The following is a 17653-nucleotide window of genomic DNA, read 5'->3' as shown; positions in this document are numbered from 1 at the left end:
TATCGTGAGCACTTCAGGGCAGGGACAGTCCCCGTGTGACTGGGCTGCGCCTGGCCTAACGGGCCCTGGGTTTGGTGGGGATCTGGCCACCCTCCCCGGCCCGAGCCCAGTCCCCCCCTGGGCTCGGCCCCCCCTCCCTGGCCCGAGCCAGCCCCCCCCCGGGCTCGGCCCCCCCCCCCCAAGCCCAGCCCCCCCCCCGGGCTCGGCCTCCCCCCCCCGAGCCTGTCTCCACCCCGCCAGCCCAGCAACACCCCCCCCCGGGCTCGGCCCCCCCATGGCCCCTCCGGTCTGAGACCAGCACACCCCTCCCCAGCTGGCCCAGCCCCCCTCCCCCCGGGCTTGGCCCCCCAGTCCTTGGCCAGCGCCCGGACCCTCCCCCCTGGGCTTGGGCCCCCCATCGTCCCCCGGCCTGAACCTGACACCCCCCCTCACTGCCCCTTCCTGTACCCAGCCCCCCTTCCCCCACCGGGCCCGAGCCCAACACCCCCATCCATCCCTAGGGCTGGGATCGCAGGGGCAGCGGGTCAGGAATGAGGGGCACCCGCAGCGGGGTGGGAGCCTACTCAGCGCTCAGCAAGACCCTTATTGGCCGAGCAGGGGAACAGTGAGACGCCAGGCCCGGTTGGGGGGCAATTGGGGGGAGGAGGGTGCTGCCTTTCCCAAGCTGTCCTGCCCCAGGCTCATAGCGGGGCTTCTCTCTGTATGTGTCCCAGCCCCCTGCGTAGGTGGGGGTGCTCCGGGCACCAGGCCAGTCCCAAGGTGCTGTGGGGGTCACAAGGGGCTCAGGGCCCCAGCCTGGCAGCTGTGCTGAGCTGGCACGAGGGGCCCCGATCTCTGTGGGGCGGGGGGGGGGGCAGTGCCCTGGCACGAGGGGCCCCGATCTCTGTGGGGCGGGGGGGGGGGGCAGTGCCCTGGCACGAGGGGCCCCGATCTCTGTGGGGCGGGGGGGGGGGGGCAGTGCCCTGGCACGAGGGGCCCCGATCTCTGTGGGGCGGGGGGGGGGCAGTGCCCTGGCACGAGGGGCCTGATCTCTGTGGGGCGGGGGGGGGCAGTGCCCTGGCACGAGGGGCCTGATCTCTGTGGGGTGGGGGGGACATGGCGGGGATGGGGGAGGGGTGAAAAGTAAACACATAAAAGGGATGTGTGTTTGTTACAAGTAAGGTGACCAGATGTCCCAATTTTATAGGGACAGTCCCGATTTTGGGGTCTTTTTCTTATATAGGCTCCTATTACCCCCCACCTCCATCCCGATTTTTCACATTTGCTGTCTGGTCACCCTAGTTACAAGTTGTTACTTTTATTGTTTATGCTAATTTCCGAAGGGCGGGGCGGGAATCCCGCGTGTCCCGGTCTGACCCTCCCCCTGCGACCCAAACACAACAACGGGAGAAAAAAAACCCCACAACATTTTACGACTCTTGCGTGATTTGCTTTACGGCGGCACAGGCTGCCTCGGTTTACGGCAGAAGGGAGAGCTAGAGCGAGACTCACGACAGTGGCCTTGTTTTTCGGTGGCGAGACGGACATAGCAGTACGACGTGGGAGGTTTCGCTTTACGGTGGCGCGCAGCGCGCCCGAGGATTGTGGGAAATCGCCAGGGCGTCGGGCTGGTGTCGCTTTACGGCGGCGCGGCACCAATCGGGCCGGGCTTGACGTGCGAAGGGGGAAGTCGCGGCAGCGGCCGCGCTTTGCGGTAGAGGCGGTGGCGTGACAGAGGGGCCGTCTGGCTTTACGGCAGTAGCGGGATGAGCCTTTACGAGCTGTTCCGGGGGTTCTTCGGCTTCCCCCGGGGCCGCAGGTTCGAGACGCGGAGCTGCCTGGACCAGCAAACCCCCCCCCCGGGCTCGGCCCCCCCCGGCCCGAGCCAGCCCCCCCCCCGGGTTCGCCCCCCCCCGGGCTCGCCCCCCCCCCCCCGGGCTCGGCCCCCCTCCCCGGCCCGAGCCAGCCCCCCCCCCCCCGGGCTCGGCCCCCCCCTCCCCGGCCCGAGCCAGCCCCCCCCCCCGGCTCGGCCCCCCCTCCCCGGCCCGAGCCAGCCCCCGCCCCGGCCCGAGCCAGCCCCCCCCCCCCCCCCCGGCTCGCCCCCCCCCCCGGCCCGAGCCAGCTCCCCCCCGGGCTCGGCCCCCCCTCCCCGGCCCGAGCCAGCCCCCGCCCCGGCCCGAGCCAGCCCCCCCCCCCCCGGCTCGCCCCCCCCCCCCGGCCCGAGCCAGCTCCCCCCCGGGCTCGGCCCCCCCTCCCCGGCCCGAGCCAGCCCCCCCCCGGCTCGCCCCCCTCCCCGGCCCGAGCCAGCCCCCCCCCCCCCGGCTCGGCCCCCCCCTCCCCGGCCCGAGCCAGCCCCCCCCCCCCGGCTCGGCCCCCCCCTCCCCGGCCCGAGCCAGCCCCCCCCCCCGGCTCGGCCCCCCCCCGGCTCGAGCCAGCCCCCCCCCCCCGGCTCGCCCTCCCCCCCCCGGTCCGAGCCAGCTCCCCCCCCGGGCTCGGCCCCCCCTCCCCGGCCCGAGCCAGCCCCCCCCCCCGGGCTCGGCCCCCCAAATCCCCGGCCCGAGCCAGCCCCCCCCCCAGGCTCGCCCCCCCCTCCCCGGCCCAAGCCCAGCCACCTCTCCCCCGGGCTTGGCTCCCCCTGGGGCTTGGTCCCCCCATGGGCCCCCCGGGCTCGGCACCCCCTCCTCCCTGAGCCCGACAACCCCCCCGGGCTCAGCCCCCCCATGGCTCCTCCAGCCTTAGCCCAGCCCCCCCCTCACTGCCCTTTCTCGGGCCCTGCCCCCCTTCCCCCACCGGGCCCAAGCCCAACATCTCCATCCATCCATCCATCCCTCCAGGGCCCAGCATAGCCCGGCTCGCCCCCACCCCATGTCCCCCTGGGCCAAGCCTAGCAACCCCCTCTCCAGGCTCTGCCGCCTGGTCTCTTCTCCTCCCTCTCCGGTCTTGGCCCCTCAAGTCTGGCCCCAACCCCACTCGGCCCCTCCTCATCGGCCGGGGCCTGGCCTGATCCTAGCACCCCTCCCTCCCTCTTTCTCTCCCCAGGCCCAAGTCCGGCACCCCTCCCCCATGATGGCCATGTCATGGTGCTGGGCAAGGCCCCCTGAGGTGCCCCCAGCTCGGGAGTGGGACGTTCCCTCAGAGGGTGGGGGGCCTTCCCCTCAAATGCCGATGTGCTTTGCTGTGACTCCTCTCCCCCCCATAGGCCCCGAGACCCCTTCTTTGGGGGCATCACCCGGGATGAGGATGAGGACGACGAATATGACGAAGATGGGGGCCCCTCATTTGGGGTGCGCCCCAACGAGGACTTTGGGTTCAGCTTCGGCGGGATGCACTTCCATGACAACTTCGGCTTTGACGAGCTTTTCCGTGACTTTAACGAACTCTTCAATGAGATGGGGGCCTGGACCCTGCCCTGCCAGCCCTTTGGTAGTGCGCTGCGCCAGGCCGGGAGCAGGGCTGGGATCGGCAGGGTCCGGGGGGTGCTGCTGGGCCTTTCCCTGTATAGGGCTGGTATTGGCTCTGAGCAGGCAGCTCCACTGACTGTGGTTTCTCTAGCCCCTGCTGTTTAGGATTGGCATCATGTGCTGGAGAGAACACCTAGAGATAATGGGCTGCGAGTCAGGATTGAGGGGCACCAGCGGCCCTGGGGTGGGAGTAGCAGCACGGGGTGGGGGTACACGTCACGGCTGAGGGCTGTTAGTAGAACAGGGGTGTGATGTGCTGCTTTCCTTCTCTGCTCCCTAGAGCTTCCTGGCACTCAGCCTGCCCCACCTGCCTCGGGCCACCTGAGTGAGGAGCAGAAACGGCAGGCGCTGCGGGACTCGATGCTCAGATATCCGGACAGTCACCAGCCCAGGATCTCTGCAGAAGGCCCGGTCCCTGGGAGGGACTTGGGGGACAGTGCGGGCCTGGCAGCCCCAGGCGTGAGGCCTTGGCGGCCGTTTGCTGGGGTGAGTGAACACGCGGGAGCCTTCTCGCAGCCGCCTCATCTGGGTCTCGCAGCAGCCTCTCTCTCGTTGCTGGCATGGCAGGGGCGCTGCCCTCGCTCTCTGTCCGTACCTCCTCAGGGATAGCAGGGGCCCTCCTGGCAGGTGCTGGCACAAGCTGGTGGGCAGAGGCCTCCCCAGAAAGCCAGACAGGTCTGTAACAAGCCATCAGAGGCCCCATCGCTTGCCCTGTATGCCGCTGTAATGCCACCACCCTCTGTTAACTGGCTCTTTGCTTTCCATCCTAGCTGGGAGAGATGCATCCGGCTCCCCCGAGTGCCAGGGAGGACAAAGGTCAGTGCCTATCGGGTCTGGAGGCAGCTTGTGCCCTGGGGGGATTGCATGAGGATCTGAGCTTTGGGGGGAGGGTGCAGCTGGGACCCCCAGGCTGTGCTGGCGGTGGTAGGTGCTGTTCCAGAGCTCCCTGAACTGGGAGGGGGTGTCGGAGCCCTGAGACCTGAGCTCCTGCTGCTCCGGGTGCCCCAGCAGGTGGTTGGGCACACGAGACACATCTTGGTGTCGCCGCTGCAGAGCCCCACTCTCTCCCGGGCCCTTCCCAGGATGGGGTCCCTGAGCTCCTGGAGGGAGATGCTTTGTCTGTGCCCCTGCCTCATGGACTTCCATCCTCTGCACAGATCTGGATTCCCGAGTCTCCTCGGAGGGGCTGGAGACCGTCCTGAGACCAGGCGAGCCAAAGGCCCACTCTTATTTCCAGAGCGTGTCTGTTACCACGGTGACGGGGCCCGATGGGGTGAGTGCTGCAGGGCCAGGGATCAAGGGGGTGACTCCTTGGAACTGTGGTGGGAAGGGCCGTCTCCTCTTCTCTCATTGGGGGCTTGCACACGTGGGCAGGTGCTCGTTGTGGCTGGGATAGTCCCTGGCCCTTGGCTCAGCCACAGTTCCCACCCTGCACTGCCTACTATGCCTCGTGGCTGACAATGGGCTCCCGCGGGAGGGGCCAGGGCTGCTCCGGGCCGGGTGTGATGAGTGCCTGCCGTCCCGTCCTCAGACCGTGGAGGAGCGTCGGACGGTGCAGGACAGCCAGGGGCGCAGAGAGACCGTCGTCACCCGCCGCAGAGGGGATCAGACCCTTGTCACCACCATCCCGGAGGGCGGGCAGGGCGAGGACACCATCCCGGATGATGGTGAGTGTGGGCCCGGGGCTGGGCTCTGCCGCTGTCTGGGCCTGGGGGCGGGTGGTGATTGGAGCCAGTGGGGGAGTCAGGAAGAGGGCTGGGCCAGACAGGGTTATTGGGGACTGTCTGGGAGCGCTTGGCTCCACTGATTCCTTCCTTCTGCTCTCCAGGGGAGCTGGCGCAGTTTGTGGGTGACTGGCAGCAGAGGGGGGGGCTCCGCGCTCCAAACCTGGGCGACCCCTTCTCCTTCCTGGAGACCTTCTTCCGTGGCTGGTTCTCAAGCCGATAGCCCTGGCCTCCCTCGGAGCATCCCCGGGAGTCCCCGTATGTAACCCTGGGGGGGGTGCCAGGACGCCGGGCACAGACATCCCTACTTCCTAGGCCCTGGAAGAGGGTGTCTCTCGAGCCTGCAGTGCCAGGGGACTCTGCATTTTCAGCCTTCCCTCCCTGGCTGCCAGAGGAGACGGGGTGACCCTGCCTCTAGCTGCATTGAGCCTTGGCTGGCTGCCAGGCAGCAGGGTGAGCGGTGGAGACACATTCCTGAGCTGGGCACTGCCTGCTGCAGTGCTGGGGGCTCCTGGATTCAGCCCCCTCAGGGCTAGGGCTTGGCTGGCAACAGGGTTGAGCCCGAAGGCAGTGCAGAGAGGCCAGCTCCTCAAGGCCTGGCCCAGGCAGTGGCAGCCGCTTGGGGGCTCTCAGACGGGGGAGGAAGAGGCCCCGTTGAGTCCCCTGCACTTGGGGTGGGGCAGCGGCAGCAGGCTCAGGGCTGGGGCGTTGATAGTTCATCTGGTCCGACAGGTGGGGCCTGGCTGGCTGGCGGCTCTGCCCCATTGCAAGCCTGGCAGGCGCTCGCTCGCTTGCGCCCCTGGCTGCAGGAGACACTTGCCTCTCTTCCAGGTCTGCTGCTGGGTGCAGGGGTGAGCACCAGGGGGCGCTCTCACTCCAGCTGCCCTGTATTGCAGGCGTGTCCGAAGCCCAGCAGCGAAACCCAAGGCTACGCCAGGCCCTGGTGCCCTGTGCTGGACGGGCTGCCTGCTTTCCAGGGGGATCACTGAGCTGCAGTCCCTTCCTGCCCCTGCAGAGGAATAAAGTCTATTTATGCTACAGGCGTGGTGTGAGCTGTCTGGGAGCGCCTGGTGCCCACCAGTGCAGGGCGGAGCCCCTGTGCCCCTCACTCTGGGGGAGCTAGAGCAGTGAGGGAACCAGTCCTGGGTGCTGGGAGGGGAGGGGGGGTTGGCACCTCCTCTCCCATCTGCAGCCACTGGCAGGAATGAGAGGGGGTTGGTGGCCTGCCCTGGGCGCAGGGCTGGCACCTACCAACGGGAGGTGATGAGCATGCACCAGCTCTGCGGGCTGTGTGGCGCTGGGATAATGGACCCCTTAGCTGGGTGCACAAGGCAGCAGCCGCTGGCACTGAGCCTGGGGCGAAGGCACGACGCTAGGTGTGGGGAGTGCGGCTGCTCTGGGACGGAGCTCAAGCTTCCCCCAGCTGCTGGAGCGTCCCCTGAGGGGTGGAGAACCCTCGGCCCAGAGGCAAACAGCTCGGGGCATTGCTGGCAGCGCTGGTTGCAGGGCCTGCCCACCCTGGCTCCGTGCCCTCCTGCCTGCATGGTTCTGTCCTGTGCCAGCTAGTTACACGCACCCTGGCTCTGCTAACGCCTCCCCTGGGCCCTGCACGAGCGCTGGGGCTGGGACTGGTCCAAGGCCAGTTTAATTAGCGCTCCTGAAACACCACGCTACGGTCAGGGGCAGCGGGTCAGGAAGGAGGGGCACCCGCAGCAGGGTGGGAGCCTACACAGCGCTCAGCAAGACCCTTATTGGCGGAGCAGGGAACAGTGAGACATCAGGCCTGGTTGGGGGAGGAGGGTGCTGCCCTTCCCAGCTGTCCCACCCCATGCTCATAGTGGGGCTTCTCTCTCTGTGTCCAAGCACCCTGCATAGGTGAGGGTGGGGGACACACCGGTTCCCAGGAACCCGGTTGATTTAGCTGCAGAGGCAGGGAGTCGACACACGTCCCTGATGAGCAGTGGAGAGGAGCCATTGGGAACCCCGGTGCCTGAAGTCTGACCTCATGCCGTGAGGCGCTAAGCATCCTGGGTACTGCTATGCAAATCGCCTCTGGGGGCACAGAGCTGAGAGCCAGCCTGTGTGGCGACCATGCTGCCCACCCTGCTGGGGGCACTGGGCAGTTCAGGCTGCTGCAGCCCCTCTCCCCTGCCCCAAAACAAAGGTCACGGCAGGTGCCCCCACCCCAGGCTGCTCCCAGCCGAGAGCCCCGTCGGGAGCCCTCAGGCTGGGCTGAACTGGCATGAAATGGGGCCAACAGCAGCCACGTGGGGCCACTGCTCCCTGCAGAGCTGCAGCCCGTGGACACCACAGCTCCCCGCATGCAATCGGCCGGAGCCCTTTGTGCCTGGGACCATGGTCACCTTCCCGCATGGCCCAGGGTGTAAGAACTGGAGAGAGGAAGAGGTGCCCCCGTGCCCTGAATGGGTCAGCCTCCAGCATCTGTCTGTCAGTCACACTGTCTCCAGTCTGTCTGCTCCAACACACAGTCCTTGTAGTCCTGCAGGGCCCCTAGGGCTGTGTGCTGGCCTGCTCCCTGCCTTCCCCCCCGCCATGCCCCCTTGCCCTTCGGGGGCTGGGAGTCAGGCAGATCAGCTCCCTGTCCCTGTGGTTCCTCGGGCAGGTGATGGGCACAGAGCTGCTGATGCTGGGCATCATGAATGCGGGAACAAGGGCATCCCCCAGGGGCCATGGGGCCGCTGGTTCTGGCTAGTGGCCTCTCCATGGGCTCCCGCTGCGGCTGCACCAGCCCTGGGACTTCAGGCTGCGACTCCACATACTTGGCAGGCTGGGGCACCCAGGTCTTCAGGAGGGTGTGAGGGCAAAACCCCTGTGGCTGGTGGGGGTGCTCCGGGCACCAGGCCAGCCCCAAGGTGCTGTGGGGGTCACAAGGGGCTCAGGGCCCCAGCCTGGCAGCTGGAGGAAAGGGGATGGTGAAAACTCCCTGGGCACCGTCTCCTTGGCAGAGGCCTGGGTGGGACCGGGGGAGGAAAGATTCTTGTCTAGTTCCTTTTAGCTGGTCAGAAGGAGCTCGAGCCCCGGGGCGGGGGGCGGGGGGCGGGGGGCGCCTCTCTGGGCTCTGCCCTAGGCTGAGCCCTTCAGCCAACAGGAAATGTACCCAACTCCGGTGGCAGCTCCTGCCTGTGGTGGGCTGGGCTGCTGGCCGGGGGCACAGAGCAGGGAAAGGGTGTGGGGCACATTCCCTGCTCTCCAGCAGCTGCCCCCCCCCCCGCATCCCCCCGCCTGGCCTCAAACACAGCCCTGGCCGGGTCTGGCTCGGGAGCACCCACCCCCTTTTATTTACCCCAGGTGCTGCATTGCACGGCTCTTTGCCAGGATTCAGCCCCCTGCTCAGTGTAATGCCCTCTTCCCACCACCGCCCTGGCTCCGCGTCCCTTGGCATGTCTGACCTGCCCCTCGCCCTGTGCACGCTCCCCTAGTGCTGCCCCCAGCACGGTCAGTTGTGGGCTTCGCCCTCTGCCATCCATCCTTGTGCAGGAGGCTGGGCCAGTCATGGGGCCCCCCAGCCTGGGCATAGGAGGGGCAGGAAATCTTTCTGCCCTTAGCCCCTGGGTGAAGCCTGTGCAGACGCATGTCTGAGCCGCAGTCCCTGCCTGTAGCATCCTCCAGGGTCAACCTGCTGTTACAGATGGGGCAGACCCGAACAGATTGAAGGTAAATCCCAAGCAGAGATGGCCCAGGCTGGCACGTGACCAGGTGAGGAGGGATTGGGGACAGCACTCTTACCCCACTGGTGACCCGAGATCTCCAGGCCTGGCAGCACTGCAGAAGGGGAGAAGTGCCCTGATACTCTGCAAGTCAGCGGCTGGGGAATTAACCAGCAGGTCCCATCCTGGCAAGAGCAACTGATGGATTCCGGTGCAATGGGCACATGGTGGCTGCTCGGTGCAGGACGCTGGGGTTCCTCAGGCATCCTCACATGTGTAGAGCCAAGGGATTTCTCGGTCCTTCCCCCTCGCCGGCGGTATAGACATGCAATGGCCAGCGGCTGGCGTTCCCGGGCCCTGAGCTGGCCACAGCCGACATGCTGGTGATAATGACGTCAGTAACTGTCGTTAGGGCCAAAGCAGAAGTTCTGCTCTTGCACATCAGAAAATAGCCAGAGGACACTGGGGGCGGGCGGGGGTGTGGCTGGTTTAGTGCACTAGGGCTGGTAGCAGAGGGCTGGGGGGGTTGCAAATAGGGAGAGGAGGAGGAGGGGAGCCCAGGGGGCTGCAGCCTGGGATTGTGGGCAGCAGCAGGGCTGTGTAACCAGCATTAGCCAGTGCCTGCCCAGGTCCCCAGGCACAGGGGGCCCCTTTAGGGTTTGGGTTTGCGGCCTGCCACTGAGCCAAGCCCCTGCCTGGGGCTCCAGGCTGGCTCAGTCTCTGCCTCCCTACAGACCAAGCTCCCCCCAGCATGGGGAGTGAAAGCCAAGGCATCTCGTCCCATCCCCGGCCCTGCTGCCGGCTGCACCCGCCGTCTCCCCAGCCCCACCCTTGGCAGGCTCACAGCCTGGCAGGGCGGGCAGCCAGCAAGCAGGATGCCAGCACGCCTGGCCCTGGTGCAGCATTTCCTGGGGTGCGCGTGTGCCCCACTAGAGGCCGCCACTGCCCCTTGCACATGGGTTTGTACACACACGCCGGCTGCCAGCTGCGGCATTCCTGGCCTTCCAGGAGCGCCCAAGAATGTGAGCTGAGCAGGGCGGGAGGCAGAAGCTGGGCCTGCACAACTGCCCCAGACCCTGGGCTGCTTCCTCCCCAGATCCCAGTGCAGCAAACCCCAGGGGGGCTCGGCTGGACCAGGCATGGTGCAGTGTGGAGCAGGGGTTGGCCCAGGTCCCGGCGGGGAAGGGCCTGGAGGGAGCAGGGCAGCGGAATTCCCCCGCTGATACATCCCTCAGCCTGCTACTCTAGGGCTCCCAGAGTCACCGGCACCTCCGGAGTCCGAGCAGTCTGGGCTGCTTAGCCTGGTCCAGGCTCTGAGCTGAGATCGCTCCGGGGGCCAGGCCAGGACTGTGCCCGACTGTTCCCTAGGGCCGGGGTGTAAATGTCCCACGGCTCCCACCCCCCCAGCCCGTTATAAACCTTTGTGACTCCCACCCCTTTCCTCCTAGCCACCCCCACTCATCCCATCCTCCAGACTAAAGGCAGCCTCCTGCTGGGGGGGATAAACAGCTGCCGCTGCTTGTCAGAGGTGGCTGCAGGGACAGCACCAGCCAACGTGGTGTGTGTGGGGGGTGGGGCTGGTGGAGGCTACCAGGCCCAGCATGCCGTGCAGAGCGGCCGTGTCTGTGTCATGCCCCAGAGCTGCTGCCATCTCCGTGGGTGGGTGTCACTGTGCCCCGGGTGGGCAGCGGGAGGGCGTCCCCTGCTGGCTGTACCAGTCCCTACGGCACTGTACAGGGTGTAAAACCCAAAGCTGGCTCTCTGGGTGGGACTGTGGCTCCAGGCCGGGATCGGGGGTGGGCGCGTGGTCCCGGGTGGGACCATTGACGTTAACCATAAAAACACGCGTAAGCATTAGGAACCAGGCGATGCGGCGTTACGGGAGGGGCTGCATTGCCGGGTTGGCTTGGCACGGACTGAGCATGTGCCGCCCGGAGCAGCAGCCTGGTGATCGGTTCGGTTCGGAGACAGATGAATGTCAGGGTGACGAGGTGGGGGTGGCGATAGCCCAGGTCTGCCGGGGCAGGGACAGGCTCTCCAGCTCTCACACAGCATGGCCGGGCCTGGGGAAGAGCTGTGCCTAGCTCCAAAGCTTCTCCCCACACAGAGGCTGGTTCCATAAAAGATCCTCCCTCACCCACCTTGTCTCTCGGCGACGCTGGGACCACAGGGCACAACAGCACGGCAGGCAGAGAAGGAGCCGGGCAGGCCAGGTAGCGAGACGGGGGCCGGGGGGGGCGGGTACCAGGTCAGGGCCGAGGTAGCCAGAGAAGGAGCTGGGCAGGCCGGGTAGCACAGGAGTCTGGGGGAGATGGGGGGGGGGGCGGGTACCAGGTTAGCACCGAGCTAGCCAGAGAAAGGGCCGGGGGGCCGGGTACCAGGTCAGGGCTAGCCGGAGAAGGAGCCGGGTGGGTCACGTACCAGGTCGGGGCCGAGGTAGCCGGAGAAGGAGCCAGGCAGGCCAGGTAGCACAGGGGGCTGGAGGGGGGCCGGGTACCAGGTCCCTGAGGTAGCCGGAGAAGGGGCCGGGGGGCCGGGTGGCCGGGTACTAGCCGGAGAAGGGGCTAGCAGAGGGCTGGGAGAAGGGGCTGGGGGAATGGGTACCAGGTCCGAACTGAGAGCCAGAGAAGGAGCCGGGTACCAGGTCAGGACTAGCCGGAGAAGGGGCTGGGGGGCCGGGTACCAGGTCCGAGCTGAGAGCCAGAGAAGGAGCCGGGCAGGCCGGGTAGCACAGGGGGCCAGAAGGAGGCCGGGTACCAGGTCAGGACTAGCCGGAGAAGGGGCTAGCGGCGGGCTGCGAGAAAGGGCTGGGGGGGCTGGGTACCAGGTCAGGGCTAGCCGGAGAAGGGGCTAGCGGAGGGCTGGGAGAAGGGGCTGGGGGGCCGGGTACCAGGTCAGGGCTAGCCGGAGAAGGGGCCGGGGGGCCGGGTACCAGGTCAGGGCTAGCCGGAGAAGGGGCTGGCAGGGCTGGGTACCAGGTCAGGACTAGCCGGAGAAGGGGCTAGCGGCGGGCTGGGAGAAGGGGCTGGGGGGGCCGGGTACCAGGTCAGGGCTAGCCGGAGAAGGGGCCGGGGGGCCGGGTACCAGGTCAGGGCTAGCCGGTGAAGGGGCTAGCGGAGGGCTGGGAGAAGGGGCTGGGGGGCCGGGTACCAGGTCAGGGCTAGCCGGAGAAGGGGCCGGGGGGCCGGGTACCAGGTCAGGGCTAGCCGGAGAAGGGGCCGGGGGGCCGGGTACCAGGTCAGGACTAGCCGGAGAAGGGGCTGGCGGAGCTGGGTACCAGGTCAGGGCTAGCCGGAGAAGGGGCTAGCGGAGGGCTGGGAGAAGGGGCTGGGGGGCCGGGTACCAGGTCAGGGCTAGCCGGAGAAGGGGCCGGGGGGCCGGGTACCAGGTCAGGGCTAGCCGGAGAAGGGGCTAGCGGAGGGCTGGGAGAAGGGGCTGGGGGGCCGGGTACCAGGTCAGGGCTAGCCGGAGAAGGGGCCGGGTACCAGGTCAGGGCTAGCCGGAGAAGGGGCTAGCGGAGGGCTGGGAGAAGGGGCTGGGGGGCCGGGTACCAGGTCAAGGCTAGCCGGAGAAGGGGCTAGCGGAGGGCTGGGAGAAGGGGCCGGGAGGCCGGGTACCAGGTCAGGACTAGCCGGAGAAGGGGCTGGCGGCGGGCTGGGAGAAGGGGCCGGGGGGCCGGGTACCAGGTCAAGACTAGCCGGAGAAGGGGCCGGGAGGCCGGGTACCAGGTCAGGGCTAGCCAGAGAAGGGGCTAGCGGAGGGCTGGGAGAAAGGGCTGGCGGGGCTGGGTACCAGGTCAGGGCTAGCCGGAGAAGGGGTCGGGGGGCCGGGTACCAGGTCAGGGCTAGCCGGAGAAGGGGCTAGCGGCGGGCTGGGAGAAGGGGCCGGGGGGCCGGGTACCAGGTCAAGACTAGCCGGAGAAGGGGCCGGGGGGCCGGGTACCAGGTCAGGGCTAGCCGGAGAAGGGGCCGGGGGGCCGGGTACCAGGTCAGGGCTAGCCGGAGAAGGGGCCGGGGGGCCGGGTACCAGGGCAGGGCTAGCCGGAGAAGGGCCCGGGGGGCCGGGTACCAGGTACCAGGTCAGGGCTAGCTGGAGAAGGGGCCGGCGGGCCGGGTACCAGGGCAGGGCTATCCGGAGAAGGGGCTAGCGGGGCCGGGTACCAGGTCAGGGCTAGCCGGAGAAGGGCCCGGGGGGCCGGGTACCAGGTACCAGGTCAGGGCTAGCCGGAGAAGGGGCCGGGGGGCCGGGTACCAGGTACCAGGTCAGGGCTAGCCGGAGAAGGGGCCGGGGGGGCCGGGTACCAGGTCAGGGCTATCCGGAGAAGGGGCTAGCGGGGCCGGGTACCAGGTCAGGGCTAGCCGGAGAAGGGGCCGGGGGGCCGGGTACCAGGTACCAGGTCAGGGCTAGCCGGAGAAGGGCCCGGGGGGCCGGGTACCAGGTACCAGGTCAGGGCTAGCCGGAGAAGGGGCTAGCGGGGCCGGGTACCAGGTACCAGGTCAGGGCTAGCCGGAGAAGGGCCCGGGGGGCCGGGTACCAGGTCAGCTAGCGGCGCGCTGGGGGGCCGGGCGGGGGTCCCAGGGGCCAGGGGCTGCAGCAGGGGCTCTGCGCAGACCCTGGTCGGTTCACAGGCAGGAGCCGAGGAGGGTCCCGGCGGATCCCGCCTCCCCCCGGCGCGCCAGGGGTTAACCCGCCCCCCAACCTGCCCCCCCCCCCCATGGCAGCTCCGCAGCCGGCCGGGCTCTGCCTCTTTCATCACTTCCGCCCCCGGCCCCCGGAGCTGGCACCGAGGCGCTGGGGCTGCGGCTGCAGCGGGGGCCGCCATGGGGCTGTGACCGCGGCGGGGCCGGCCGAGGGGGGCAGCGCTCAGCACCCGGGGCCGCCTCCCCCCACGCCCCGGCGGACCCCGCAGCTGCAAGGACGGAGCGCGGGGGGGCTGCTCGCAGAGGTAAGGGGGGGGGCTGGGACAGATGCAGGCTCTGCCCCCCCCCCCCGGACTGGGCGGGGGGCGCCAGGCAGCGGCTCCTCGGAGGTGATGGAGGGGGGGGAGGAGGAGGAAGGTGATGCGGGAAGGGGGGGCTCCTGCAGGGAGGGGAGGGGGAATTGGGGGAGGGGGATGCTGCGGGGCGGGGGGAGGAGGGGGGGCAGGAGGATGATGCGGGATCCCTGCTCCCAATTTCTCCGCCGGGCAGCGGGGGACGCTGCGGAGAAGGATTTTCCCAGCCCCGCTCCGGTTTTTGGCGCGGGGGGGCCTGTGCGGCCCGGCTCTGGCTCTCGCTGCGGCTGGAGCAGAATCTGCTTTCGTGTCCCCCGGGCTGGGAGAGCCCCCCCGGCCCGCGCCGCATCCCCGCCTGGGCCGCTCCCTGGGGCCGGGGTGGGGGGGACCCAGATCCCCCGAGCTCTGTAAGCCCCAGCTGGAGTCAGCCCCCACGTGGGGACCGCGCGTTGGGGGAGCTGGGGGGGTCGCACCGCGGGTCCCAGCCCAGCTGGGTTTGGCTCCAAATGCGCTGGGGACATATTTAAACCTGGGAGGAAGTTTTTTTTGGGGGGGGGCCTTTGACTCCCCCGAAGGGGCTGGGGGAGCCCAACTGGCCCCTGGGTGCAGAAATCAGCCAGGTCCCCTGATGCTGTTTCTTTTAGTTTTATTCTGCGTGTCAGAGTAGCACCTTGGGGGCCCGACCGAGAACCCGGGTCCGCCCTGTTGTGCCAGGCGCTGCCCGGGCCCCGATCGAGAACCCAGGGCCGCCCTGTTGTGCCAGGTGCTGCCCGGGCCCCGATCGAGGATCGGGGCCGCCCCGTTGTGCCAGCACTGTGCAGACCCAGGGAAACGCAGTCCTTGCAATCACCATCTGAATGGGCCTAGGCAGGATTATTCTCCCCTTTTACGGTTGGCACCAGAGGCCCAGAGGGCATCAGTGACGGGGCCAAGGGCCCTCGGGGAGCCGGTGGCAAAGCCAGGAATGGAAGCGAGCTGCGTGCCCTGTCCCAGCTCAGCCTCCTCTGAGCAGCTGCAGCCAGGCAGGCGAGGTCTGGTGCCGCGGCCCTGTGGTGCTGGGCACTGCGTGCGGTCCGGGCTGTCTGGTCCTAACACTCTAGGGGTCAGGGCCGCCCAGAGGATTCAGGGGGCCTGGGGCAAAGCAATTTCGGGGGCCCCTTCCATAAAAAAAAGTTGCAATACTATAGAATACTATAGTCTCGTGGGGGGCCCTGTGGGGCCCGGGGCCTGGGGCAAATTGCCCCACTTGCCACCCCCTCTGGGCGGCCCTGCTAGGGGTTACAGGCCTCTAGCAGGGGGTGAGGGGCGTGGAGAGGAGACCTGTTCACCCCCCACTAGACCCCGCTCCCCTCCCAGAGCTGGGAATAGAACCCAGGAGTCCTGGCTCCTGTCCAGGCCTGGCTACTAGATTGTGGTGCCCCTGCACTCTTGGCTTGGGCTCTCTGCATTGGGTAGCCCCTCCTGGGGCGGTCTCTGCCCCCAAGGCCCAGCTGCTGCCACCTGTGGAGTCCCCAGCGGTGTGGGCATGGGGCAGGGAGGGGGGTGAAGTGGGGGCCCTCCGCCCACCCCCCATCGCAGGGCTCCACTGCTTCAGGCTCCCTCCTCCCCTTCATTGTGGTCTCTGCACCTACCGCCTCCGACCCATCCCCCCTCCACTTCCTGTCGCTGCTGCTCGGCGCTCAGGTCGTGGCTGGGCCTGGCTCGCTGGCCTGCACCTCGTGACCACACGCAGGGGTGTGATGAGCAGCCAGGACGCCTGGGTTCTCTGCCCGGCCGTGCCACTGCCTGTGCGGCCTTTCCCCACCGTTCAGGCTCTTGCCTCGGTGACACCTCCGTGGCTCCATCCTGCGCTGGGTGTGTCCCTGATGGAGGCCCGTGGCAGTGTTATCCGGGGAGGGGGAGCCCCAGGGGCCTGGAGGGGAGTCAGAACCGAGCTGAGGATGCGCTGGCAGCAGCAGCATATTGGGACCCCCTTGTGCCAGGGGCTGCACAGACACCCAGGGAGAGAGAGACCCTCCCCACTTCACAGGGAGACTGTCTCAGAGCTGGGAACTGAACCTAGGTCCTCCAAGTCACAGACCAGCACCCGAACCACTGGGCCAGCCAGCCTCCGTGCCTCAGTTTCCCCTCTGGAAGTTGGGGCGATGCTAGAGCAGGGGAGTGGGGTGCATGGGGCTGTGCTCTCTGTGCTGTCAGTGGCTCTGACATACCCATGTGGGGCTCTGGTCTAACTGCCTGCAGCCTCTCCAGGGCTCCTAGGACACAGTGCAAGAGATCTAGGACAGGGCCTTGCGCCAGGTTCCCTGCGCTGAGTCCAGGGTCTCCGGGAGCAGCCTCCAGCAACCTCCCTTCCCTGGGCAGGGTGCTCTGCATGAGAGCTGAATGCCTGGGGGTCCGGCTCTCTGGGCGGCTTGGAGACATCTCCTTGCGGGGTGGGCCAGGCCCGTCCCCGGGCAGGAGCTCCAGACGCCGCTGACCCTGCTGCCCACAGACACTGGACAGGAAACAGCCAAGCCCCCGGGTGCTGCCATGCGTGGGGCTGCGTGGTTCCCTATCACCCCCTGGTCTGATCGTTCTGTCTCAGACCCTTGGGGCCGGCCCTGAGCTCCGTGTCTCCACTGGGGCCACGTGCAGAGCTGTGCGGCTAGTAACCTGGCTCACAGGGTGTGTCTGGGGCAGGTTGGGAGGGCCAGGCCTGGGCACAAGGGTCGGTGGTTCTAAGCGCCTCTGTCGACAGCGTGTGAACGGGGCCTGTGCTGTGCGCCCCCTGCACTCCCAGCCTGGAGCAGGCCGGCCACAAGCAAGCGGCTGTCATCTGAGCTCCTGGCTGCCCACGTCCCGGCCGTGTCCTGGGGCTGCGTAGCTGAGCTGTGTCCTGGCCGGGCAGGAGCCGCTCACTCTGCTGGGCGGGGAGGCTCCCAGGGAGCAGCTCCCCCAGCCGGGGCTGTCTCCACTCCCCACGGGCCCCATCGGGCGCGGGATCCCCGGGACTATCTGCTGGTGTGTGGGAAGGGGGCGCCTACAGCCCAGTCCCGGGGGAGGCACAGAGACTGGGGTGCATGTAGGGACTTTCTAGAGCAGGGGTAGGCAACCTATGGCACGTGTGCCCAAGGCGGCACGCGAGCTGATTTTCAGAGCCACTCACACTGCCCGGGTCCTAGCCATCGGTCCAGGGGATTCTGCATTTTAATTATGGCACCTTAGAGACTAACAAATGTATTAGAGCATAAGCTTTCGTGGGCTACAGCCCACTTCTTCGGATGCTTATGCCCACGAAAGCTTATGCTCGAATAAATTTGTTAGTCTCTAAGGTGCCACAAGTCCTCCTGTTCTTTTTGCGGATACAGACTAACACGGCTGCTACTCTGAAACCTGCATTTTAATTGAATTTTAAATGAAGCTTCTTAAACATTTTAAAAACCTTATTTACTTTACATACAACAATAGTTTAGTTATATATTATAGACTTGTAGAAAGAGACTGTCTAAAAATGTTAACATTTATTACTGGCACACGAAACCTTAAATTAGAGTGAATAAATGAAGACTTGACACACCACTTCTGAAAGGTTGCCAACCCCTATTCTAGAGCAACTGCTGAGCGATGGGGGCCAGGGCTGGGGTAGCAGGGGGCTGCAGGTCGGGACCGAGGAGCATGGACAGAGGTCTGTGTGCAGAGGGGGGGCAGAGCAGGGCCGCCCAGAGGATTCAAGGGGCCTGGGGCAAAGCAATTTTGGGGGCCCCTTCCATAAAAAAAAGTTGCAATACTATAGAATACTATATTCTCGTGGGGGCCCCTGCGGGGCCTGGGGCAAATTGCCCCACTTGC

General features: G+C 67.4%; 1 protein-coding gene across 2 annotated transcripts; it reads left to right on the top strand.

Annotated features, from left to right (window-relative positions):
• The first annotated feature begins 1718 nt into the window (after nucleotides 1-1718).
• On the top strand, nucleotides 1719-6198 carry HAX1 (HCLS1 associated protein X-1). Of its 2 annotated transcripts, none has more exons than XM_065419864.1 (8): nucleotides 1719-1798; nucleotides 3179-3402; nucleotides 3721-3926; nucleotides 4211-4256; nucleotides 4598-4713; nucleotides 4972-5107; nucleotides 5269-5422; nucleotides 6061-6198. In XM_065419864.1, the coding sequence occupies exons 1-7, from the start codon at nucleotides 1746-1748 to the stop codon at nucleotides 5385-5387; spliced, it is 900 nt and encodes a 299-aa protein (XP_065275936.1). In that variant the 5' UTR covers nucleotides 1719-1745; the 3' UTR covers nucleotides 5388-5422; nucleotides 6061-6198. The 2 variants fall into 2 exon arrangements, with proteins under 2 accessions (XP_065275936.1, XP_065275935.1); XM_065419863.1 differs by having other exon boundaries at nucleotides 5996-6198.
• Nucleotides 6199-17653: the final 11455 nt, after the last annotated feature.

This window comes from Emys orbicularis, chromosome 20, assembly GCF_028017835.1.
Source record: "Emys orbicularis isolate rEmyOrb1 chromosome 20, rEmyOrb1.hap1, whole genome shotgun sequence".
Classification (NCBI taxonomy): Eukaryota; Metazoa; Chordata; order Testudines; family Emydidae; genus Emys; species Emys orbicularis.
This window is presented reverse-complemented; position numbering and strand designations above follow the sequence as displayed.

Bases quoted from the DNA above. Each gene is read 5' to 3' on its own strand.
- HAX1 (XM_065419864.1), top strand. From the start codon at position 1,746: ATGAGCCTTTACGAGCTGTTCCGGGGGTTCTTCGGCTTCCCCCGGGGC. The intron at 3,403-3,720 runs GTAGTGCGCTGC...TCTGCTCCCTAG, and splicing joins CCTGCCCTGCCAGCCCTTTG to AGCTTCCTGGCACTCAGCCT. The intron at 5,108-5,268 runs GTGAGTGTGGGC...TCTGCTCTCCAG, and splicing joins GGACACCATCCCGGATGATG to GGGAGCTGGCGCAGTTTGTG.